General features: G+C 46.7%; 2 protein-coding genes across 7 annotated transcripts in view; both read right to left on the bottom strand.

Moving 5' to 3' along the window:
* Nucleotides 1–23,384, bottom strand: part of RSPH10B (radial spoke head 10 homolog B) — a 64,303-nt gene extending 40,919 nt beyond the window's left edge. For 2 of the 3 annotated variants that reach the window (XM_086692986.1, XM_086692984.1), the window contains exons 1-7: nucleotides 23,206–23,384; nucleotides 21,287–21,628; nucleotides 15,701–15,776; nucleotides 11,195–11,263; nucleotides 9,297–9,470; nucleotides 7,181–7,266; nucleotides 5,216–5,336 (exon numbers count right to left, since the gene is read on the bottom strand). In XM_086692986.1, the coding sequence (XP_086549112.1) occupies nucleotides 5,216–5,336; nucleotides 7,181–7,266; nucleotides 9,297–9,470; nucleotides 11,195–11,263; nucleotides 15,701–15,776; nucleotides 21,287–21,537 (777 nt within the window). In that variant the 5' untranslated portion in view covers nucleotides 21,538–21,628; nucleotides 23,206–23,384. The remainder of the gene's footprint in view (nucleotides 1–5,215; nucleotides 5,337–7,180; nucleotides 7,267–9,296; nucleotides 9,471–11,194; nucleotides 11,264–15,700; nucleotides 15,777–21,286; nucleotides 21,629–23,205) is intronic. The other variant, XM_086692985.1, reaches the window with a different exon arrangement.
* Nucleotides 23,385–24,273: 889 nt separating this feature from the next.
* Nucleotides 24,274–26,667, bottom strand: part of PMS2 (PMS1 homolog 2, mismatch repair system component) — a 28,324-nt gene continuing 25,930 nt past the window's right edge. For all 4 annotated transcript variants that reach the window (XM_086692981.1, XM_086692980.1, XM_086692982.1 and 1 more), the window contains one exon: nucleotides 24,274–24,967. In XM_086692981.1, the coding sequence (XP_086549107.1) occupies nucleotides 24,824–24,967 (144 nt within the window). In that variant the 3' untranslated portion in view covers nucleotides 24,274–24,823. The remainder of the gene's footprint in view (nucleotides 24,968–26,667) is intronic.

The raw sequence follows: 26,667 nt of genomic DNA, 5'->3' as shown, positions 1-26,667 counted from the left end.
AACCAGGAGCTAGTTCTTTGAAAAACAATCAACAAAATTGATAAACTTCCAGCCAGAATTATCAAGAAAAAAAGAGAAAAGCCTCGAACAAATAAAATCACAAATGAGAGAGGAGAAATAACAACCAACACCTCAAAAATATGAACAATCCTAAGAGAATGTTATGAAAAACTATAGGCTAACGAAGTAGAACAACCTGGAAGAAATGGATACATTCCTAGAAACATATAAACTATCAAAACCAAAATAGGAGGAAATAGAACATTTGAATAGACCAATAACCAGCAAAGAAATTGACTCAGTAAAAAAAAAACACAAAAAAAACCTCCCAACAAACAGAAGTCCAGGACCAGATTCTACCAAACATTTAAAGAAGAGTTAATGCCTATTCTTCTCAAGCTATTCCAAAACATAGAAAAGGAAAACTTCCAAATTAATTCTATGAGGCCAGTATTACCCTAATACCAAAACCAGATAAAACATCCACTAACAAAGAGAACCAGAGGGGTGCCTGGGTGGCTCAGTCAGTTGCATCTGGCTCCTGATTTCGGCTCAGGTCATGATCCCAGGGTAGTGGGATTGAGCTCCGTACTGGGCTCCATTCTTAGCATGGAACCTGCTTAAGATTCATTCATTCATATTCATGTTCTCTCTCTGTCTCTCTTTCTCTCTCTCTCCCCCTCTGTCCATCCCCTCCCCCTCTAAAATAAAAAATAAATGTTAAAAAAAAAGAGAGAACCACAGGCCAGTATCCCTGAGGAACATGGATGCAAAAATTCTTAATAAAATACTAGCAAACCAAATCCAACAATACATTAAAAAAAATCATTCACCACAATCAAGTGGTGAATTTATTCCTGGGTTATGAGGGTGGTTCAATATTCACTAATCAATCAATGTGACACATCACATCGATAGGAGAAAGGACAAGAACCACATGATCATTTCAATAGAGGCAGAAAAGGCATTTGACAAAGTATAACATCCATTCAATGATAAACACCCTCAACAAAGGAGATTTAGAACATACCCCAATGTAATAAAGGCCACATATGAAAAACCCACAGCTAATACCATCCTCAATGGGGAAAAACTGAGAGCTTTTCCAATATGATCAGGAGCAAGACAAAAAATATCCATTCTCACCATTGTTATTCAACATAGTACTAGAAGTCCTACTCACAGCAATCAGACAACAAAAAGAAATAAAAGGCACCCGAATCAGCAAAGAAGCAGCCAAACTTTCACTATTTGCAGATGACATGATATTCAGTATAGAAAACCTGTAAGACTTCACCAAAATACTACTAGAACTGAACAACGAATCCAGTAAGGTTACAGGATACAAAAGCAACATACAGAAATCTGTTGGATTTCTATAGATCAATAAGGAAACAGCAGAAACAGAAACTAAGAAAACCCATTTACAATTGCACCCAAAAATAATAAGATACCTAGGAATGAAACTAATCAAAAAGGTGAAAGACCTATACTCTGAAAACTATAAAACACTGATGAAAGAAACTGAAGAAGACACAAAGAAATGAAAAGACACTCCATACTCATGGATTAGAAGAACAAATACTGCTAAAATGTCTATACTACCCACAGCAATCCACAGATTTAACACAAATTCTATCAAAGTATCATCAGCTTTTCTCACAGAATTAAAAAAAAAACAATCCTAAAATCTGTATGGAAACACAAAAGATCCCAAATAGCCAAAGCAATCTTGAAAAAGAAAAGCAAAACTGGAGGCATCATGATTCTGGACTTCAAGTTCTATTATAAAGCTGTAGTAATTAAAACAGTATGGTATCAGCACAAAAATAGACACATAAATCAATAGAACAGAATAGAAAATCCAGAAATAAAACCACAATTATATGGGCAATTAATCTTCGACAAAACAGGAAAGAGTATCCAATGGGAAAAAGACAGTCTCAGGGCACCTGGGTGGCTCAGTCAGTTGAGTGTCCAACTCTTGATTTCGGCTCAGGTATGATCTCACAGTTTCGTGAGTTTGAGCTCTGCATCGGGCTCTGTGCCAACCGTGCACAGAGCCTGCTTGGATGTCTCCCTGTCTTTCTGCCCCTCTCCTGCTCACATTCTGTCTCTCTCAAAAGAAATAAAAAAACTAAACAACAACAACAACAACAACAACAACAACAACAACAACAACAACACAGGGGCACCTGGGTGGCTCAGTTGGTTAAGCACCCGACTCGGTTTCAGCTCAGGTCATGATCTCACAGTTTCCTGAGTCTGAGTCCCATATTGGGCTCTGCCCTGGCAGCATGGAGCCTGCTTGACATACTCTCATTCTCTCTCTCATTCTCTCTTTCTCTCTCTCTCCCCCCTTCCCCACTTGTGCTGTCTCAAAAAATAAACTTAAAAAAATAACTATTTTTAAAGAAAAGACTGTCTTTTCAACATATGCTAATGGGAAAACTGGAGAGGCACATACGAAAGAATGAAACTGGACTGCTTTCTTACACTATATAGAGAAAAAAAATTCAAAATGGACTAAGGACCTAAACGTGAGACCTGAAACCATAAAAATCCTAGAAAAGAGCATATGCAGCAATTTCTCTGACATCGGCTGTAGCAGTTTTTTTCTAGATCTGTCTCCTGAAGCAAGAGAAACAAAAGCAAAAATAAACTATTGGGACCTCATCAAGACAAAAAGCTTCTGCACAGTGAAGGAAACAATCAACAAAACCAAAACGCAACCAACAGAATGGGAGAAGATGTCTGCAAATAACATATCCAATAAAGGGCTAGAATCCAAAATATATACAGAACTCAGAAATCTCAACACCCAAAAAACAATCCAATTAAAAAATGGGCAAAAGACACGAACAGACATTTCTCCAAAGAAGATATACAGATGGCCAAGAGACACGTGAAAAGATACTCGTGACCACTCATCGTCAGGGAAATGCAAATCAAAAGTATGATGAGGTATCACCTCACACCTGTCAGAATGGCTAAAATCGACACCACAAGAAACAACAGGTGTTGGTGAGGATGTGGAGAAAAGGGAACCCTCTTGCACTGTTGGTGGGAATGCAAACTGGTGCAGGCACTGTGGAGAACAGTATGGAGGTTCCTCAAAACACTGAAAATAGAACTATCTTAGAATCCAGCAATCACACTACTATTTACCCAAAGAATAGAAAAACACTAATTGAGAGATACATGCACCCCCATGTTTATAGCGGCATTCTTTTCTTTTTTTTTTTTTAAACTTTTTTTTTCAACGTTTATTTATTTTTGGGACAGAGAGAGACAGAGCATGAATGGGCGAGGGGCAGAGAGAGAGGGAGACACAGATTCGGAAACAGGCTCCAGGCTCTGAGCCATCTGCCCAGAGCCCGACGTGGGGCTCGAACTCACGGACCGCGAGATCGTGACCTGGCTGAAGTCGGACACTTAACCGACTGCGCCACCCAGGCGCCCCTATAGCAGCATTATTTTCAACAGCCCAGATATGGAAGGAGCTGTGTCCACTGACTGATGAATGGGTAAAGAAGATGTGGTACATGCACACACACACACACACACACACACACACACACGCATGATGGAATATTACTCAGCCATCGAAAAGATTATGTGGCCATTTGCAATGACATGGATGGAGCTAGAGACGCTAATGCTAAACAAAATGAATCAGAGAAAGACAAATACAAGCAAAGTTAAGAAGCAAAACAAGAAAAGGGAAAAAAAAACGGAGAGAGAGCCAGAGAGAGTCGAGGCAGGAAACAGATTCTTAACTACAGAGAACAAAGTGATGGTTGCCAGAGGGGAGGTGGGCAGGAGGGTGGAAGAAACAGGTGCTGGGATGAAGGCACTTGTCATGATGAGCACAGGGTGATGTATACAACTGTTGAATCACTAAATTGCACACCTGAAACTAATACAATACTGTACGTTAACTGGAATTAAAATTAAAAACTTAATTTTAGTTTAATAGTAAAATAATTTTTTTAAGAAAATAAATCAATGTAATTCAACATGATCAACAGACTAGAGAAGAAAAACCACACAGATCCTCCCACTGGAGGCAGAAAAGCACTGGACAAACTTCACATCCATTCATGATAAAAACTGTAAGCAAATGAAGAATTAGAGCACTTCCTCCTAATAAATGATGGCTCTTCCTGATAAAGAGCATCCCTGAAAAACCCACAGCAAACATCGCCCATGATGAAAGACTGAATGCTTTCCCACTAGGCTCAGGCCCAATGCGAGGCTGTCTGCCCCTGCACCCGTGCTCGGGACTGTCTATATTTTTCAACATTTTTTTTTGTTTTTGTTTTTTGTTTTTTTTTATTTTATTTTATTTTTGGGACAGAGAGAGACAGAGCATGAATGGGCGAGGGGCAGAGAGAGAGGGAGACACAGAATCGGAAACAGGCTCCAGGCTCTGAGCCATCAGCCCAGAGCCCGACGCGGGGCTCGAACTCACGGACCGCGAGATCGTGACCTGGCTGAAGTCGGACGCTTAACCGACTGCGCCACCCAGGCGCCCCCGGGATTGTCTATATTAAAAAATCCCAAAGAACCTACAAAATACTGACCAGAACTATTATGTGAGTTCAGCAAGGCCCCTAATTACCATATTAATATGCAGATATTATCAGAAAACCCAAGCTTGTATAAACCATATAAAACTAACTGTATGAAGCCTTTCTTTTCTGTGTGGGAAATACACAGCTCCTAAGGCATAGATAATAGTCTTGGTCTACACACGAGCCATGGGAATTGAGATCTGCTTGCTTGGGGGCGCCTAGGTGGATCAGTAGGTGCAGGGTCTGACTCTTGGTTTTGGCTCAGGTCATGATCTCATGGCTTGTGGGGCCGAGCCCACAAATTGCACTGACCATGTGGAGGCTGCTTGGGGTTCTCTCTCTGCCTCTCTTTCTCTGCTCCCCCCCGCGACTCACACACTCTTTCCCTCTCAAAATAAATATTAAAAAAAAAAAAAAACCATTTTGTTGCTCACCCGTGTGTAAGACCTTTAGAGAAACCTAAAAAATGAAATGGCACTAAAAAAAGATGGTCTGGACCAGCAAATCACACTTTGGGTTTCTAAATTTAGCAGTGCTGAAGTTTCAGGTGACCGGATGCTATACCAAGTGACGCGTGTGCAGGGCATCAGCAGCGTCCCCGTCTGGGTGCATGCGGGTCACACCCACGGGCGCCGTACCTGGACGCCCTTCTCCCACTGCCCCGTGTACTCTTCGTTGGTCGTCAGCCACCTCATCCTGCCTTCCCCGTGACTCATGTTGTCCTGCCACTGCCCTTCATATATGTTTCCAGACTTGTAACTGGGACCGAGAAAAATGAAAAACAATCGGTTATTTTATGTACAACACTTATCTTTAGGAAGACTTTCTTTTACATTTCTTAAAATGTTTACCTATTTTTCTGAAACAGAAAGAGACAGAGCGCGAGCAGGGGAGGGGCAGAGAGAGAGGGAGACACAGAATCCGAGGCAGGCTCCAGGCTCCGAGCTGTCAGCACAGGGCCCGACGTCGGGCTCAAATTCATGAACCTCGAGATCATGACCTGAGCCGACGTCTGAAGCTAAACCAACTGAGTCACCCAGGCGCCCCTAAGAAGACTGTCCTTTAAACTTTTTCTCTAAACACCTTTGAAGAAATCCAACCCTTGTGCCCATACAGTCTCCTCAAATGGACAGGCGGTAAAAATCATCATCTTAGGGATAAGACAACCCACTTTATTAAATCCTCTGATCATTTAATTAAGGTGATAAGGAGGATAAGAGCAGGGATTTTAAATCTTTTAAAAACAACTCCATATAGTAGTATGATTAGTTAACATTTTTGCTCCCTTTTTGTTAAAAAATGTTTAACATTTATTTTTGAGAGACAGAGAAACAGAGTGCAAATAGGAGAGGGGCAGAGGCAGAGAGAGAGAGAGAGAGAGAGAGAGAGAGAGAGAGAGAGAATCCAAAGCAGGCTCCTGGCTCTGAGCTGTCAGCACAGAGCCTAATGTGGGGCTTGAACCCACGAACCATGAGATCATGACCTGAGATGAAGTCAGATGCTTAACTGACTGAGCCACCCATGCACCCCTCACCCCCAAATATTTCTTTTTTATTAAAATTTTTTTTTCAACGTTTTTTATTTATTTTTTGGGACAGAGAGAGACAGAGCATGAACGGGGGAGGGGCAGAGAGAGAGGGAGACACAGAATCCGAAACAGGCTCCAGGCTCCGAGCCATCAGCCCAGAGCCCGACGCGGGGCTCGAACTCACGGAGCGCGAGATCGTGACCTGGCTGAAGTCGGACGCTTAACCGACTGCGCCACCCAGGCGCCCCCACCCCCAAATATTTCAATCCTTAACATATATGACTCCATCAGCTCGATCTAAAATCAAGCAAACATGTCAAGAGTCTTCTGAAAACATACGAGATATCCATGAACGAGAGAACAAAGTTTCTACGTGTGATAAAGTACGGTTGTATCATTAGATCTCATTTAATATAACGTTCCTTTAAATTCTCTGTAGAATATTTTCATCACTATGGAGATTCCATTGGGGTGAATTGAAATATTCCGCCCTTATATAGAAAATGTGTTCTCGGGGCGCCTGGGTGGCGCAGTCGGTTAAGCGTCCGACTTCAGCTCAGGTCACGATCTCGCGGTCCGTGAGTTTGAGCCCCGCGTCGGGCTCTGGGCTGATGGCTCAGAGCCTGGAGCCTGTTTCCGATTCTGTGTCTCCCTCTCTCTCTGCCCCTCCCCCGTTCATGCTCTGTCTCTCTCTGTCCCCAAAAATAAATAAACGTTGAAAAAAAAAATTAAAAAAAAAAGAAAATGTGTTCTCCAAAATTTCTGCACCTTATCTTTTTTTTTTCAAAGTTTATTTATTTTGAGAAAGAGAAGAGAGAGAACAAGCAGGGAGGGGAAGAGAGAGGGAGAGAGAATCCCAAGCAGGCTCTGTGCTGTCGGCATGGAGTCCAATACGAGGCTCGAACCCACGAACCTTGAGATCATGACCTGAGCCAAAATCAAGAGTCGGACGCTTAATCAACTGAGCCACCCAGGTGCCCCTCTGCACCTTATCTTTAAGCACCTAAGTGAAAATCATTTGGGCCCCCACACCCTTTCCCCCCCACACCCCGAGAGCGGCCGTGGTAATACCTACCACCTTATCCCCCAGCCGTTTTTGATGTTGTATACCCAGTCCCCCTCGTACCAAGAGGTACCTTCTTGGTTGTAATAAATAGAGCCCTAAAACAAATAATATCATTTTAACAAAGCAAGGCATACAGCAAACGTTTATTAAAGGCAAAGATAAATTAAAGGAGTCCAAACTATGTGGAAGTCAATGTCCTATGAAGGCAAGACATTTAATCCATGATATGTTTCTGTCTTGTAATCGAGAAAATGGAGAAGTATCCACCAAGTAAGAAAGAGATGCCACCAATCAATGACTCCTTAATAGTGAGGCATCATATTAGGGCTAATCATTATATTATATATATTATATTCGATAACTGTGAGTCAAGTAAGTACCTGAATAATCCCGTTGTGTTGTTACCTAAACCGAGTAGTAGCACCTTCTGTGTAACTGAAGGCCAGTCCCTTTTATGTCCCTAAACCACTTTCGTTTTACCCATTTGTCACCTTATTTGACTTCCTCCGAGTTTAACATTTATTTATTTTTTTTTCTAAATTTTTTTTTTCAACGTTTGTTTATTTTTGGGACAGAGAGAGACAGAGCATGAACGGGGGAGGGGCAGAGAGAGAGGGAGACACAGAATCGAAACAGGCTCCAGGCTCTGAGCCATCAGCCCAGAGCCCGACGCCGGGCTCGAACTCACGGACCGCGAGATCATGACCTGGCTGAAGTCGGACGCTCAACCGACTGCGCCACCCAGGCGCCCCTAACATTTATTTATTTTTGAGAGACAGAGAGAGACAGAGCAGGAGCAGGGGAGGGGCAGAGAGAGAGGGAGACACAGAATCCAAAACAGGCTCCAGGCTTTGATCCGTCAGCAGAGAGCCCAACGCGGGGCTCAAACTCACGAACCATGAGATCGTGACCTGAGCCAAAGTCAGACGCTTAACCAGCTGAGCCACCCAGGCACCCCAAGACTGCCTCCAAGTTTAAGTGAACGTGGTGTAACCTTTCTTCAGTGACTCCTCTGAGGAATAGTACTAGTCACCATGCATGTATGAGGACCTTTACTGAATGGCCTCAGGTTGCTTCTTTATTCGGTGGTTTATTTCTTTGTGTGTGTGTGTGTGTGTGTGTGATTTTTCTATCTTCTTCTCCACTACCAAGCTGGCTTGTTCCTTCATGCAGCCATCCAGGGGCCGTTGTCTAGAAGCTGCCACCACCCCCAGTCTGAATTGATCCACTAAGAGCTGAACAAGGGAAGGGAAAGGAAGGGAAGCCAATGGACAGAATTGTCTATATTCGAGTCGAATGATGATTATAATGGTAGACTGTTTCTTTTCTTATAACATTTTATGAAAACACTGCTGCGGTATTTTATCATCCGATACAAAAGCAAATAGTGCCAGAAACAGCAACCTTGCTTAAAAGTATCACCTGTGGTAGTGGTGAGACTGTAAATTGGGCCAGATGCTGTGGAAAACAGTTGGGAGGTTCCTCAAAGCGTTAAACATTGAGTTACCATATTCCACTCCTAGGTTTATACGCCAGAGAACTGAAGACAAGGACCCAAATAATCCTTACACATGCGTTCATAGTGGTGCTATTCACAGAAGCCAAAAGATGGAAAGAGCCCAAGTGCCCATCAATGGATGAACAGATAAACAAAATGTGGTCCATCCATATGGTGGACTATTAGCCACAAAAAAGAATTAAGTACCTACAACATGGATGGGTCTCAAAAACGTGATGCTGAATAAAAAAAGCCAGATCCAAAAGGCCACATAACATAGGGTTCCATTCACATGAAACATCCAGAGTAGGTAAACCCATAGAGACAGGAAGCAGAATGGTGGCCACCGGGGGGTCCGGGTGGGAAATAACTGCCTGGTGGGTACAGGGCTGTACTTTGGAGGGTCGATGAAAATGTTCTGGGACTAGACAGAGGTGGTAGTCTCACAGCACTGAGAATGCACTGAATGCCGCTGAATTGCAGACTGTGAAATGGTGAGTTTCGTGTGATGTGGATTTCACGTCAATAAACAAGAAGGGACCATAGTTGTAGGACAGCCCCCTACCTCCCACACCTCTATTTGTTCATCCTATCTATGGACGGGAGTCAAGTGGCCGCCTCACCCACCTTCCCGTGTCTCTTGCCGTGACACCATTGGCCGATGTAGGACACGGGGTGCGTGCCACATACGAACATACCAAATCCGTGCCTCATGCCGTGTAGCACTTCTCCTTCATAGGTGCTGCCATCCGGCCACGTGTACACGCCATGCTTCATGGGCATGTTCTTCACAAACTCCCCCTAGGGCAAAACGACCCTGAGAGTGAGAGAAAGAAGGCAGTAGAGAGACCCCTCTCCTATGGGCAGACTGAGATGCCTCCTTGACTACTGGATACTATTCCTGTCTCTCCTCCACGGAAACAGTGGAGTATCCGCCCCCCTCCCCCAGCCTCCACCCTCCTCCCTCCTTCTCTACACACTCCATCCTCCCTCACCTCCCCTCTCCTGGGCAGAAGCACCAGCAGGATAAAATAGCTGAGTGCAGAGAAGCCTCCAAGAAGCAAACAGGTGACGTGGAACAGTGGTGGTTTGCGATCCCGGCCTCGGGAACTTTAGAGTCTTGGAACCCACCTCGAAGGAGGCCCAACGCCCTGGGATCCTGTGTTCTCTCCAGGGGACTCTGGTGATTAGCCCGGCTTAGTGATCAACTCACGGAAACCCTTCTTTCTGCCTGTGGTCCATCAAAATATTCTGTAGACACACCAGCCAACCGCCCGCCCTGTGGGTGACTTCCAGAGAATCCGCTTTGCTTGGGGCCAGGACGTCAGCTGAGTGGGCAGCGCGCAGTTCCATGCACCACAGCCCTGAGCCACTGGATTCTCTCTCAGGAAGGAGACCTGGCTGGAGGCGGCCAGCCAAGGGAGAAAAGAGGACAGGGCAGCCTGGCCTGATCCCATGAGGCCAGCTGACCTCCCTGAAGATACTTCTGTGACAGCCCAAATCCCACCCATAAACCCTCCTGTCTAGGCTGGCGTGGGAGGGTCTGTGCCTCCTAGGAGTCCCGCCTTCGAACTTCCAGAGACCATAAACCAAGGGCCACAGGCTAGAAGCCAGGGTGTTGCAGGGGAAGAATGTCCCTGGAAAGGCTGGCCCCAAACCACCAGATCTTCAGGGGCCCCTCCACCTCTGTGGCTTGTCTCCTGCTCTCAGGCCCAGTGAACTGCCCACCTGGCCGGCACTTGTCTCTGCTTCCCTCACCTGGCTGCCATTTGAATATGAGCACATGTGCATAGGTTTTAAAGGTCGCCACTACCACTTATAAACCCCATCACTAGCAACCCTGCAATTGCGAGTTTGAGAACAGCCTTCTAGCAATCGATTTAAAAAATACATAGTCCCTTTAAACCGGCAAGATGGGTTAAGTGAAACCCACATCATAGAATAAAAGCAGCCAGTAACACTAGGTGGATCTGGACGAACGGCTATGGTGTGATCTCCAAAAACTAAAGGGACAGAAGAGAGTGTACAATAAACTCTACTTGTGTTTGTGAAGAGTAAGACAGGCCAAATAAATGCACGGGTGCTGTGCCTGCCCAGGAGACATCTAGAGTGTAAGGATGAACGCAGTACTGACTGCCAGAGGGTCCCGTGCAGTTAACAAGTTACTTTTCACCTGTATTCTTTGGTTCTGGGGTCTTTTTTTTAAGTTTATTTTTTTATTTTGAGAGAGAGAGAGTAGGGGAGGGGCAGAGAGAGAGGGAGAGACAGAATCTCAAGGAGGCTCTGAGCTGTCAGCGCAGAGCCCAACTCAGGGCTCAATCTCACGAACCGCGAGATCGTGACCTGAGCTGAAATCAAGAGTCAGATGCTTAAGCTACTGAGTCGCCCAGGCGCCTGGGTTCTGTGGACTTTTTTAGACCCGTGAGCTGAATTACTCTTGTGACAGTAGTAGGATTGATTGTGGGAAGCTGACCGTTACATTGTGTTATTTACAGTGTAAAACTATAACACAGGACATACTTTACCTCATATTTCAGTCCATCAGCCCAAACATAAGTCCCTTGTCCGTGCATAAGTCCTTCTGAAAACATACCCTTTAAAACAGAACAACAACAAACCATTAGGACCATTGATTCTACGTAACAGCTGGTTTTAGTTCTCAGAATGGAGCCTTATCCCACTTTCTTTTTTTTTTAATTTTTTAAACTGTTTATTCATTTTTGAGGGGGGAGGGTCACTAAGAGAGGGAGACACAGAATCCGAATCAGGCTCCAGGCTCCGAGCTGTCAGCACAGAGCCTGATGTGGGGCTCAAACTCATGAACCGTGAGATCACAGCCTGAGCCGAAGTCGGACGTTTAACCGACTGAGCCACCCAGGCGCCCCATCCCACTTCCATCTGCATGAATACGCTTATCCAAATTCCCCAAAACCTACACCAAGCAGTCCTGTGTGACACTTAAACGTGAGTTTTAAGCTCGGTCTGTGTCTTCCTCTCCTAATTAAGCTAGGTAAAAATTCCACAGTCTAAAAGAATTCATATGCTTTTGGTTTTGCATTTCAAAGTTTAAGGATTTTTTAAAAATTATTTAAACTAGGTAGACCTGGTTAAAACCGTTATCTGGATGTTAGAAAGTACCCCATTTGTAAATTTCACGCTCGTCTGTTTTCCACTTACTGGGACTTATCCGTATAGGTGCGCCCGTGCCCCCTGAATATTCCTCTATGTAGACAATATACAGTTGTCAGGAGGGTCCACTTATATTGAGTGTCTGTTGTTAACACATAGGAACTAGTCACCGAAAACTTTGCACGCCTGAATGCCTAAATGTAATCAGGGAAAACGAGGCTGAAAAGTACTCCCAGTTTGGGCCACCTGGGGGGCTCAGTCATTAAGCGTCTGACTCTAGATCTCAGCTCAGGTCATGATCTCACGGATTGTGGGATCGAGTCCCACGTCTGGCTCTGTGCTGATAGCACGGAACCTGCTTGGGATTCTCTCTCTCTGCCCCTCCCCAGCTTGTGCATACTCTCTCTGTGTCTCTCAAAATAAGTATATAATAAACCCAGAAAAAAAAAGAGTACTCCTAGTTGTTCCTTAGAATCACCTTGTTAGAGTCAGTGGGCGAAGGAGGAATATGTAACAGTGCCCTAATTCAGTGGTTCTGACTCTTGAATGCTTCAGAAATCATCTGGGGATTGCTGGGCCCACCCTGAAGATTCTAATTCATCAGCAGGTCTGGGCTGTTGCCCAAGAATGAGCATTTTGAAAAAAAAAAAATACCCAGGTAATGCTGCTGGTCCCCAGGACCGCACTCAGGAACCACGGCCCTAACTCACTAGCAAGAAGACACATTTTGTTAGGCGTCCAGGTTAGCCTGGGCTCACAGGAGACTGGCTGGCATTGAGGAAAACCACGGGGCAACCAGGGGCTTTCCAGCCGCAGGCCGGCTGTTGTTTGTATTATGGAATCAATTACGGTCGCAACAACTGGTGCTTTAATTAACAAACTACACTAGAAAAGATCATGCTGTGTCTACATGGTAAGGGCAAATGTTCCATGAAATGTTTGGCTTTATTGTCTATCTTTAGGGGATTGTGATCTAAACATGTGACATACCCACGGTCTGACTCGGGGCCTGGGGCCACAGTAGAGTCATTCTGCTGGGTCTGCCGCTCTCGCAATTTAAAGGAGAGCCGAATGATGATTATTTAAAACAAATTTTTTTTTAACATTTATTCACTTTTGAGAGAGAGAGACAGACAGAGACAGAGCACAAGTGGGAGAGGGGCAGAGAGAGAGGGAGACACAGAATCCGAAGCAGCCTCCAGGCTCCAAGCTGTCAGCACAGAGCCTGACTCAGGGCTTGAACTCATGAACCGGGAGATCATGACCTGAGCCAAAGTCAGATGCTTAACTGACTGAGCCACCCAGGCGCCCCAACAGATGATTATTTTTAATCAAAATAATTTGAGTCTGAGGAAAATACGGAAAGTTTACCCAGCAAGCAGCAGGCAGTGGTGGGGAGGAGATCTCAGAAATGGAGGGGTATTTGCCCCCACATCAACAGTTAAGGCAAGGCCACTGGGCCAGGCTGGAGCTACCGGGTCACTGTGGACCGAAGGCCACCGGAGACAAGACCCTCTGGGGTAATAGGAGCCGATACTGTGTCCTCAGCAGCCTGGGAGAGGTCGATCTTGTGTAATCGAGAACTGGGTGTCGCTGGTTGATTTTTTAATTTTTTTTTATTTTAGACTGAGCACCAGGCAGGGGAGAGAGGCAGGCAGGGGGTGGGGGGAGAGAGAGGATCTCAAGCAGCCTCCACACTCGGTCCTATTCACACAGCAGTGCACTTAGCGCCCCGACTGGTGAAAGGAGACTGATCAGCATGAACGCAACAGCTGATTCCAAAACTGGCCGAGGCCAGACGGGACGGCCACATTCATGACTATTATTCACCCACGCTAATGGCGTTTTTAGGAGTTTACATGACGCAGGAATAAGAACATGTTGTATGTTTAGTGGGGGGAAAAAAAAATCAGGGGACTGAAACCCCTGCTTTCTGACCCCAACCACAAAAATTTGTTCTTATTGAAAACACACGTTTCTACCCCAATGTTTATATAGCAGCACTTTCAACAACAGCCAAATTATGGAAAGAGCCTAAATGTCCATCGACTGACGAATGGATAAGGAAGATGTGGTTTATAGATACAATGGAATACTACTTGGCAACGAGAAAGAACGAAATCATGCCATTTGCAGCAACCTGGATGGAACTGGAAGGTATCATGCTGAGCAAAAATAAGTCAGAGAAGGACAGATACCTTATGTGTTCACTCATATGCGGAACTTGAGAAACTTAATGGAAGAACATGGGAGGGGGGGAGGGGAAAAATAGTTACAGAGAGGGAGAGAGGCAAACCCTAAGAGGCTCTTAAATACAGAGAACTGAGGGCTGATGGGGGAGTGGGGGGGAGAGGGGAAAGTGAGTGATGGGCATGGAGGAGGGCACCTGTTGGGATGAGCACTGGGTGTTGTATGGAAGCCAATTTGACAATAAATTATATTTTTAATTTTTATTTATTATTTATTTTTTAAATGAAATTTTTCTTTATTTTTGAGACAGAGAAAGAGCATGAACGGGGGAGGGTCAGAGAGAGGGGGACACAGAACCCGAAGCAGGCTCCAGGCTCCGAGCTGTCAGCACAGAACCCGATGCGGGGCTTGAACTCATGGATGGCGAGATCATGACCTGAGCTGAAGTCCGATGCTTAACCAACTGAGCCACCCAGGCGCCCTGGTAAATTATATTGTTTCAAAAAAGCACACGTTTCTTTGATAATCTGAATGATCTACTGTGCCATTGCTAATGATGGGGAAAAAAATGAAAACACTTCAAAAGTGATCTAATAATTATGGTGTAGTCATGAACAGTAAATCAGAGAGCTATGCAGTATTTTAAATATTACGGAGGAAGACACGGGGGTGGCTGGTGTTTAACTGGGGCCAGAGTCTCGGTTTGGGAGGATGAAGGTTTCTGGAGGTGGAGGCTGGGGAGGGTCCTGTGCTTAATGCCCCTGACTGTACACTCAAAAATGGTTACAATGGTAGGTTTTATGTATATTTTGCCGCAAAATATTTAAGTTACGAAAAGCATGCAGCAAGGCAGCAAATTATTCATAAGTGAAAAAAGTTTCAAGATGTTATCTGCGAAATCAGTAGGCCCTATAAATGCTGATACATCCATTCAAGGAATTAAAGGGATGCGGCGTGTCCAAAGCATTTAATGGCAAAGGGGTGACAACACTGGGATTTGACTCTTTGATATTTGCTCCAGTCGCCTTCAGGTTGTTTGGACAATAAATGAAAATCAAGAAAAGGGGGCGCCGTCGGTTAAGCATCCGACTTCGGCTGAGGTCATGATCTCGTGGTTCACGAGTTCGAGCCCCACATTGGGCTCTGTGCTGACAGCTCAGAGCCTGGAGCCTGCTTCGGATTCTGTGTCTCCCTCTCTCTCTGCCCCTCCCCTGCTCATGCTCTGTCTCTCTCTCTAACATAAACATTTATTAAAAATCAGGAAAAGGGGCGCCTGGGTGGCGCAGTCGGTTGAGCGTCCGACTTCAGCCAGGTCACGATCTCGCGGTCCGTGAGTTCGAGCCCCGCGTCGGGCTCTGGGCTGATGGCTCAGAGCCTGGAGCCTGCTTTCCATTCTGTGTCTCCCTCTCTCTCTGCCCCTTCCCCGTTCATGCTCTGTCTCTCTCTGTCCCAAAAATAAATAAAAAACGTTGAAAAAAAAATTAAAAAAAAAAAATCAGGAAAAGAAAACAATCTAAAATGATGACTTCTGAGGTGTGGATCCATGGTTTTACCTTAAAAGAGGTAACGGGGTTCAAAGTCAAATCAGCAGTAAGTACTTCCAATTTCTTTTGAAGACTCAACAGACTTTTCTGGAGATACGAATCTCAGACTCTCCCGCAATGTTCTCACCGTCCTCCCCTCCCTGCCCGTCCCCGAGACGTGTAACTCACGTGGTAGGTACAGCCTCCTTGAAAGACCGCAAAGCCTTCTCCCTCATACAGTCCATGGACTTTTCCCCCTTCATAGCTGCAAAGAAATAAAGCTCAAGGTAATGAGTGGTGTGAACAACCACAAGCGATGGTGGGTTAAAGTCATAATTAACATCAATGAAGAAGTACAAACAATATTTCACATTTGTTCATTCAACATATGTTCCCCGAGGGCCACTGTGAACAAGACTGGAAAGTTCCTGCCCTCGGGTGACCCTAGCTGACTGCGGAGAGACAGGCAGCAAAGAGGAAACAAACAAACAAGAGGATTCCAGATCATGTTCAACTTTTATGACAGACATGATTGGGGAGTGATGCTGAGAATAAGGAGGAGGCAGCTGCTGTGCACAGGCGGTCAGGGCCTCTTGAAGGACACAGAAGTTGTAGTGAGATGTGCAGGTCATAAAACAAACAGCCTTAAGAAGAACTCTGGGAAGAGGATGCAGCAAGTGCAAAGGCCCTGTGGCAGGAAGGAGCCAACAGCTCAAGTTCAGCCAACAGAAAGGAGGGCAGCCCAGCTGGAGAACAGGAAGGAGAGAGAAAGAGAAGAGGAGAGGAGACAGACGCTGGGGTGGGGGGTGGGGTTCCTCTAGGAGGAATCAGGAGAAGGTTCTAAGAGGGGAGCTGGCCACGGTCAGATTTATGTCATAAAAAGAGCATCTGGATGGCCACTGTGTGGAGAAGAGATTGTAGGCAGAGCCAACAGCCAGGAGGAAATAGTGAAAAGGGGCAGAGATGGAAGGTGAGGGTTTGTTCTGGGCAGTTTCGGTCTGGGATGATGAAAAAGTTCTGGAAATTGATAGTGGTGATGGTTGTACAACAGGATGAGGGTACTTAGTGCCCCTGAATTGTACATTTAAAATGGTGAAAATAGGAAGTTCTACGCTATGTGTCTTTTATGATGATAATTTTTAAAAATCTTTTTAAGTTTGTTTATTTTGAGAGAGAGAGAGAGAGAGAGAGAGAGAGAGAGAGAATGCGAGCAGGGGAGGGGCAGAGAGAGAGGGAGAGAGAATCCGAAGCCAGGCTCCATGCTCAGTGCAGAGAGCTCAATCCTATGACCCTGGGATCACGACCTGAGCCAAAACCAAAAATCAGACACTTAACCAACTGAACCATCCAGGCGCCCCTCGGTTGCACTTCTATACATTAATAGAATACAGAAATACAAGGAATACAGAATACATGGAATACAGAAATATATGGAATACACTAATACACTAATAAAATAAGAGAGAAATTAAGAAAACAATTCCATTTACGATTGCATCAAAAACAATACCTAGGAACAAATTTAACCCAGGTGGTGAAAGACCTGACCTACACTCTGAAAACTATAAAACACAGATGAAAGAAACTGAAGGCAACACGAATGAAACGATATTCCATGCTCGTGGATTAAGAATTAATGTCGTTAAGATGTCCATCCTACCCAAAGCAATCTACAGATTCAATGAAATCCCTATCAGAATGCCAACAGCATTTTTCACAGGACTAGAACAAATAACACTAAGATTTGTATGGAACCACAAAAGGCCCTGAATAGCCATCTTGAAGAACAGAAATAAAGCTGGAGGCATCACAATCCCAGATTTCAAGATCTACTACAAAGCTGTAGTTATCGAAAGAGTATGGTGCTGGGAGAAGAACAGACATATAGATCTATGGAACAGAACAGACAGTCCATTAAAGCCACACTTCCATGGTCAGTTAATCTACAACAAAGGAGGCAAGAATACACAAAGGGGGAAAGACAGCCTCTCAGTAGATGGTGGTGGGAAGACTGGACAGATACATGCCAAAGAGTGAATTGAGACCACTTTCTCATACCATGTACAAAACAAGACTCAAAATGGATTGCAAATCTGGGGCACCCGGGTGGCTCAGTCATTTAAGCATCCGACTTCAGCTCAGGTCATCATCTTGAGGATCGTGAGTTCAAGCCCCACGTCAGGGTCCGTGCTGACAGCTCAGAGCCTGGAGCCTGCTTGGGTTTCTGTGTCTCCCTTTCTCTCTACCCCTCCCCCGCTCACACTCTGTGTCTCTCTCTCTCTCAAAAGTAAACAAACATTAAAAAAAATTTTTTTAATGGATTAAAGATCTAACTGTGAGACCAGAAAGCATAAAACTCCTAGAATAAAACATAGGCAGTAATTTCTCTGACATCAGCTGTAACAACATTTTTCTAGATATGATTCCTCAGCAAGGAAAACAGAAGCAGAAAGAAATTATTGGGACTACATCCACGTGAAAGGTTTTGCATAGCAAAGGAAACCACCGACAAAACAAGGCAACCTCTTGAATAGGAGAAGATATTTGCAAAGGATATGTCCACTAAGGGGTTAATGCATAAAATATATAAAAGACTTATACAACTCAACACCAAGATACAAATGATCCAATTAAAAAATGGGCAGGGGACCCGAATACACATTTTTTCCAAAGAAGATACACAGGAAGCCAACAGACGCGTGAACAGATGCTCAACATCACTCGCCATGAGGGAAATGCAAATCAAAACCATAATGAGATATGACCTCACACCTGTTAGAAGGGCTAGACTTAAAAAGGCAAGAAATAAGTGTTGGCGAGGACGTGGAGAGAAAGGAACGCTCATGCACTGTTGGTGGGAATGTAAATTGGTACAGCCACTCTGGAAAACCATATGAAGGTACCTCAAAAAATTGAAAATAAAAAAACCATATGATCCAGTAATCCCCCCACCGGGTATTTGCCCAAAGAAAATGAAAACACGAATTCAAAAACATAAATGCACCCCTGTGTATGGTGGCATCGTGTATAACAGCCAAGATTTGGAAGCAGCCCAAGTGTACGTCCATGGATGAATGGAAAAAGAAGATGTGGTGTATATATAGGCACTGGAATATTACTCGGCTACAAAAGAGAATGAGATCTTGCCTTTTGCAACAATATGGATGGAGCTAGAGAGGATTATACATGAAATAAGTCAGAGAAAGACACATATACAATTGCACTTATATGTGGAATCTCAAAAACAAACAAAATGCAAAAACAGACCCATAAATACAGAGAGCTGGTGGATGCCAGAGCAGAAGAGGGTGGGGGGATCGGCCAAATGGGCGAGGGGGAGAGGGAGAGGTAGGCTTCCAGTTGTGGAGTAAGTCCCGGGGAATAAAGGGTACAACATAGGGAATACCGCCAGTGGTATTGCAATAGTGTTGTGTGATGACAGATGGTTTCAATTAAGAAATGAAAAGATGGGGTGCCTGGGTGGCTCAGTCGGTTAGGTGTCCGACTTTGGCTCAGGTCACCATCTCATGGTTCGTGAGTTCGAGCCCCATATCGGGCTCTCTGCTGTCTGCCTGTCGGCACGGAGCCCGCTTTGGATCCTCTGTCCCCCTCTCTCTGCCCCTCCCCCATTTGTGCTCTCCCCCAAAACAATCAATATTTAGAAAAAAATAAAAAGAAATGAAAAGAAAAATGGCCACTGATAACCATTCAAACCGTAAATCTTGACTGAGCATCCCCTATGCCTAAGGTCTGGTGTTTGATACTCTGGGCGTGTCTGTGCTAGGACAGAATTTTCCACCTGGTAGAGAAGTTGAAACTTGGAAACAAATTATGGTAATTCATCCATATTACACATGCATGTAATAGAAAGTAGTACATACTATGTATATAGTAAAACATGATAGAAAGTGATAAGCATGATAAAAAAAGTTTTGGGCAAAATGACTTCCTATTGGGAAGAATCCATAGAAAAGATTTGGACCAGAAGAGTAGGTTGGAATTTGACCATTCAGAAACGAAGCAAAGCCATCTTTGCAAGCAAAGATAAAAATGAGATTGTGGGGGAAAGTCTAACTGGGCTCTTGAGTTTGAGAGGAGAGAGGCAGGCTGCGGTCAGAGTATCAGGCTCAGGGGTTTTATTCTGTAGACAATGTTAAGAAATCAAAAGTTTTTAAGAATGTGGCAGCCAGCCTCAAAATGGCCCCAGAGCAATTCTCACCTCCTAGGAGTCACAGCCTTGTGGAATCCTCTCTCACACTGAAGAGGGCTGACCTGTGAGACCACTAGGGTATTGCAGAAATGACAGAGGTATGGGCGCCTGGGTGGCTCAGTTGGTTAAACTTCAGCTCAGGTCATGGTCTCGAGGTCTGTGAGTTCGAGCCCCATGTCAGTCTCTATGCTGATGGCTCAGAACCTGGAGCCTGCTTCTGATTCTGTGTCTCCCTCTCTCTCTGCCCCTCCCTGGCTTGCGCTCCGTCTCTCTCTCAAAAATAAACAAACATTAAAAATTTTAAAGAAAGACAGAAGGAAAGGGCAGAGGGTGATGACAGAGCAGGTCCTAAAAGACACACGGCTTCTGCCCTAGCTCTCTCTTGGATTACTCTCTGAGGAAGCCAGCTGCTAGGTGGTGGGGACACCAAAGGACATACTGCTGTGTGATGAGGAACTGAGGCCTCCTGCCAGGGAGCCCCTTTGAAAGCCGACTGTGCAGCCGGCCAAGCCTTCAGATGATGGCAGTCTAGACTCACATCTTGGCTGGACCTCCAGAGATCCTAACCCAATACCAACCAGCTAGGCTGCTCCCAGATTTTTGACCCCCATAAACTATGTGAGATATTTGTTTTAATTACCACGCCCTGGGGTGACTTGTTACACAGACAAGTAAGTAACTAATCCCGGGAGTGATGTATGTAAACAATTAGGAGGGCAAATCCATACAGGAGGCCTGGAAGAGCCTAGAAGCAGGGAAATATTCAGGAAGTGAGTCCAATAGCCCAGTCAAGAGGGAATGAAGAAGCTAAGCAGAGAGAAAGGGTTAATGAGAGAAGCACAGAGGAAAAAGAAATACAAAAGGGCAGGGCAGGAGGAGGGCAGCCCCAATAGGGAGGGAAATGGTGGTGCCCGTACAGAAATAGGGACCAACGGATGGGGCGCCTGGGTGGGTCAGTCGGTTGAGCGACCGACTTCAGCTCAGGTCACGATCTCACGGTTTGTGAGTTCGAGCCCCACGTCGGGCTCTGTGCTGACAACTCGGAGCCTGGAGCCTGCTTCGGATTCTGTCTCCCTCTCTCTGCCCTTCCCCCACTCATGCTCTGTCTCTGTCTCAGAAATAAACAAACATAAAAATTTTTAAAAAAAGAAAAAGAAATAGGCACCAATGGAGAAGCCCAGGGCTGGGGGGGGGGGGGGCATGGCAGCACCCAGAGGAACCATCTATGGGGTGTGTTTTTCCCAGTGAAGAATCTGGGGCTCAGAAAGGTTCAAGGATGGGGTTGATGTCATAGAGCCAGGACTCCGATCCAGATCTTATTTCAAGTCCTGCAGTCTTTGCTTTTGGACACAGGGGGCTTGAAGTCGGGTTGGATGATGTTCAGGAGGGAGTTATAAATTTGAATATAAAACTCCAGGAGAGAGACCAGGGCTGAAGACACAGACTTTTACAGTCACCTAGGAGAGTGACAGGGAAAGCCACAATAAGAGATTGCAGAGAGAGAGAGAACAGAGCATGAAAACACTAGAAAGGGGAACACGGAAGACGCAACACATCAAATTCACCTTTCAACTATGAGTTTGGTGAGAATGGGCTCTTCGTACTGAGTGGCGTCTTCATTCAGCTGGGCATCGTCATTGGACTCTTTTCTGAGCCCTGATTCACTGAGATGCGTTTCCAATGGTGGGGCAGCCCTGGGGGACAGTTCTTGTCTAGCAGCGTTGCTGTCTGGTGTGGAAAAGTCTGGATTATCAGTGGAGGGAGAGCGGGAAAACTTATCCGCCCGTTTGTCCCCTCTTTTCTTTTCTTTCACCATTGTCTTTAGAAGTCCTAAAGTTTATATATGTAAGTATCAAATGATTCCTTCGGTTGGGAGCTGTTTGTTTCAAAGTGTTGATCGGTTTTATCTGAAAAAGAAAAATCGTAGCTCTACATACTTGCGGGTTTCATCCGTAGCTAAAATTTTAGCTTTACAACCCAATGTCATTATCATTCTCCTCTTTAAAGCTTGAAAAATTATGATTATCCAGTATCACCAGTTTATAAAAATATCGCATTGGTTGTTCCTAAATTTTTTTTGTTTTATTTTTAATGTTTATGTATTTGAGAGAGAGAGAGAGAAACAGAGCCTGAGCAGGGGAGAGGCAGAGAGACAGGGAGACACAGAATCCGAAGCAGGCTCCAGGCTCTGAGCTGTCAGCACAGAGCCCGACTCAGGGCTGGAACCCACGAACTGCGAGATCATGATCAGAGCCGAAGTCGGTCGTTTGACTGAGCCACCCAGGCACCCCATTCCTAAAATTTTAAAAACTGGAAACACTGCCTACCATTTCTTTTCAAATAGTGTTCCAGCAAGAAGGGAACCCGATACATTAAAAAATGGCTACTTAACCCTTAATGTCTTACATGCTGGCAATGCCTACTTTGAAAGCCCATCTCTTAATACGTCTGCATGGAGGGGCGATTGGGTGGCTTAATCAGTTAAGCATCTGACTCTTGATTTCTGCTTGGGTCATGACCTTGTGGTTCATGGGTTCGAGCCCCACGTCTGGCTCTGTGCTGATAGTTGGGGAGCCTGCTTGGGATTCTCTCCCTCTCTGAAAAAATAGGTAAACTAATATCTATATCTATATCTGCATGGTAAAGTGCTCAAGAGCTGTGTTCAGGTTCCTGCACTGCTCCTCACCAGCTGTGTGTCCTTAAGCAGGTTAAATTCCATCTGCTTCAGATACCAAACAGAAAAAACAGGGCCTTGACTCATTTGTAAGAATTATATGAAATGATGCACAGAAAACCTCTGAAGTGTGGGATACAGCACACTATCAATGATGTTGTGATTATTGTGTCACTTCCCTGTGTTTGAACTTGAAATCTTGGGCTGCCCACTCCATATGCCAGACTGAGTGCCTCCCATGCCAGAAAAGGAGCCGTGTGACGTTTGCCCAAGGTCACGGAGCTGACGGGCAGGTCCCCAAAGCCACAGTTTTCATGGCCTCCCAAACTGGCCTCATTGAAAACATCCCAGTGCAACAAACAATATACCCAGATGAGTCCTGGGGTGCGGGGCAAGGTCTGGTCCCTCCTCACACCCTGAGGGATCCAAGGGGACACCCCCACATCCTCTGCTTGGATGGCATCCTCTGGACACCCCACCTGCCAGTCACCGACACCCCTAGGCTTTGCTCTCACCAACATGATCCCGCTTTTCTTGCCCTTCAAACCCCATTACTCCCTCCAGCCCCTAGCCCAGGGAAGCCCAGGTGAGCCTTTGCTACAGATAGGTTTGCGGTCTCTGGGTGAAATCTTCACTACAACTAAGGCCCATCTCCTTCCTCGAGACCTGTTTCCCAGTAACTTTTGTTTATATTCTGGTCCCCCTGGCTTGAGGCCCTTTTACCCTGGCGATTTATTCCTTCCTGAGGCAGCACAAAAGGGGCGCGCATTCTCTGAGCTTGGGGCTCCCCGCAACTCCTGCCCACCGCACCTGCTCAGGTCCTGGGGGCCGCGTCCGCCCGGCGGAGGAAGAGCCGGACCTGACCGGGAAGTCGGCCGCGGCGCACGCAGGACCACCGGCGGGGCGCCCACCCGGCTCCGGTCTCCGGAGGGGCGCAGCCAGGAGGAGGCAGAGATCGTGCGGCGACTGCGGAGCGTCCCGACCGAGGCTGGTCTCCAGGCAACCACAGGCCCCGCCCCGCCCTTAAAGGGACCGCCGGCCGAGAAGCCGCTGAGCCACAAGGCTCGGCCCCTCTGGTCCAGAAGTCCAGGTGGCAACCTGGAGCTGGACGCACCTGACGCAGGTTTTCCCAGCTCTGTTAATTGCCGCGTGGCCTCGCAGCGTTTATCTTCACCATAACACAGGAATCCAGGCGGCTCCCACTGCCGTAAACAAATTACTCCAAACTTAGTGGCTTAAAGCAACACGAGTTTATCATCTTACGATTTTAAGTTAGGAGTCCAGCAGGACTGGTTCCTTCGGTGGCTCCAGAGGAGAATCTCTTTGTTTTTCCAGTTTCTCGACGCGGCCTTCCTACATCCTCGGTATCAGCTGAGAAAGGTTCTCCAATTTTTAAGTCACGGGGTAGATTGGGCCCACCCGGCCAATCCAGGATCGTGCCCCGCTTCATGACCCTCCCCTCAACCACATCTTCAGAGCCCCTCTGGCCACTTGGGTCACGTATTTGAGGGCTCTCGGATTAGGACACAGCGGTGAGGGAAGGGGGGTTGCCTAAGACCCCCATTTGTAGAGTTCCTGCAACTATTAAATGAGATCCTGTAGGAGGGCACCACAGCATAGGCACTTAGGACAATAATTACTCGATTATTTCAATACGTCTAAGGAATTCTAAGTTTGCAAATAGAAGCTGAGTAGGGGGGGAGGCCACACTGGTCACTGTACAGCCCACAGCCGTCTGGGTCCACAGGGGCTTGCTTTCGTCTCCGGCAGGACGAGATTCCACGAAAAGTTATCTGACAACAGGGCTTCTGCTCTCAGGACCAGTAACAGGAACATCTTGCGATTCCCACCCCAAAAAACCACATCACAGCATTAAAGTTACAGAAAAGTCAATCTTTTATTTCCCCTTGCCTACGAACGTTTGCCGGGGAACATTTAAAAATAGTGACCCCAGGCCCCACTTGGCCATTTTCCTCCAGCTGGGCAGAGAATCTCTCTTGGTTTTTTTTTTTTTTTTTTTAATTTAATGTGCATTCGGGTGGACAACCCCGAACCCAAAAGGACCGTAATTATATGAAATAAAGCCATTATGAATTTAATCATACTACGGGCTGAAAGTTGCTGACTAAGATACCTCAGGCCACAGCAGCAGAGGCCCAGGTGGCTTTCGAAGCGTTCGTCCTGTTTCTGTAAGACATGCTCTTCTTGCCTGTACGTGCGCACACACATTCTGGTGCGGGACAAAAGCCGGTGCAAGCACTGCTCCGCGTGGTTTGACAAGGTTTTCAAGATCATTTCTAGTGGATCTGGTCATTTTCTTTTTTTTTCAAACAGGTTTATTTGGCAACAAGCTGACTCGTTAAAACCCTGCTTTGGAAAAGGAAAAATCTGCAATAAAACGTACAATTCTAGAAAGCGAGAGATGTTGTCACTTTTGAGAAATGAAATCCAGGTTGGCAATGTGTCTCATGGTCGGCCTTCCGTGGGGACAGTTCCAGGGATGGTCCATCTCACCCATGTGGGTGATCAGTTTCTTCATCTCACTTGTGTTTAGGGCGGTTCCAATCATCACCTGAGTAGGAGACACAACGGTTCCAAGTTTTACAAAGGCTTTGGGTACAAGAGCACCTCTCCAGCAACATTTTTCTCTGGAACGAGGATGGACACGATGACTATTCAAAACAGCGGTCCCTGAAAAATCTTCCTCTGAGGAACCCTACCCGCTGATATCTCAGGCCCCCTCCGCTTTGTGAAATCCAGCCCTTCCGTGGCTCCTTTACGGCAACACACCTCTGTTACAGACATTGACCACACCTGTCCAGGATGCAACCAGTCTCAGCGGCCCTCCCACCGCCCAGACCTGTCACCTTGGCAATCACAGGGCCTCTGAAGACCTCCCCGCTTTCCCCCTCCACCTGTTCTCCACTCAGCGGCCAGGGATTCCTTTCAAAAGCTGTCAGATCACATTGCCAGCGCTCGCTGATCACCTGGGTAAAAGCCCACGTGCATCGGTGGATTTGGCCCCTCATTGGCCTTGTGCCTGCGTCTGCTAGAGCGCATCCCTCCCTGCCCCTCTCCAGCACACCGGCACCCCCTTTCCTTTTTTAATTTTTTTAATGTTTCTATTTTATTTTTGAGAGGAGAGGGAGAGGGAGAGGGAGAGGGAGAGAGAGAGAGAGAGAGAGAGAGAGAGAGAGAGAGACAGTGCGAGCAGGGGAGGGGCAGAGAGAGAGGGAGACACAGAATCTGAAGGAGGATCCAGGCTCTGAGCTGTCAGCACAGAGCCTGACGTGGGGCTCGAACCCACAAACTGTGAGATCATGACCTCAGCCGAAGGGGGACGCTTAACCGACTGACTGAGCCACAGGCAGCCAAGGCACCTGCCCCTTTCCTCTCGCACAGGTGCACTACACAAGCACCTACCTTGGGACCTTGGTGCTGGCCATGCCCTCTGCCTGGGTCCTCCCTCCCCAGATACTGCCCGTCTCACTCGCCCTCCCTTCAGGCTCCTGTCCCTGCCTCCTCTTGATGAAACAGCACTCAGCTCATCTCTAGCTGAACTCTCCGTGCAGGTGAGCGGGCCCCCCAGCAAGCACTGGAAATCAGTGCCCCTGAGAAACCAGGAGAGGTGGTGTGAGACAACAAACCTGAGACGTGTGTCACCTTCCTTCTTCCTTGTGCCACGCATAGCCCCAGAGGCAGCGTGCGTGGGGTGCTCCACCTCACTGGGGCGGACAGACCCCAGACAAGTCAACAGAGAAACAGGTGTCACCCAGGGAGGGCGGGGGGATGGCGCCCGGGAAAGCCCACTTCCGTGGGGGACCTGGGAGAGCCCAGGGCTGGAGGGAGTTGGGCGGGTGTGTGAAGGCGGCATGCGAGGCGGGCAAGCGCAAAGGGCTTCGGGTGGGAGGAAGGCTGGTGTGGCTGGGGACGTGGCACGTGGCCGTGTGGCAGGAGCCAAGCGAGCAGAAGGGGCTGAGGGGCTGGCAGGGCACAGGCCCACGGGGTGCGGCAGAGGATCACCCACAACGGTCAGCAGCTGTGCTGACGGGAGGACGAAGAGCCACAGTGCGGCGGCCCCGCCAGGGTGGGGAGGGCAGGGCAGCCTGTGGCTCCCCGAGTCCGTGTGGCACCTTAAGGCAGGACACTCTAAACCGCCTGGCCACCGGCCCAGGCCAGTCTGCCCTGCCTCTTGCTCACCGACCCCGGGGTGGGGGCACCAACACTGTCTTCATCAAAGAAATACCTGTGGCCGGAAGTCAGATCCTCCCC

The sequence above is a fragment of the Puma concolor genome, chromosome E3 (assembly GCF_028749965.1).
Source record: "Puma concolor isolate L17-30 chromosome E3, mPumCon1.1.hap2, whole genome shotgun sequence".
NCBI classification, from domain to species: Eukaryota; Metazoa; Chordata; class Mammalia; order Carnivora; family Felidae; genus Puma; species Puma concolor.
The sequence above is the reverse complement of the archived record's forward strand: the minus strand, read 5'-3'. Positions and strand labels throughout refer to the sequence as shown.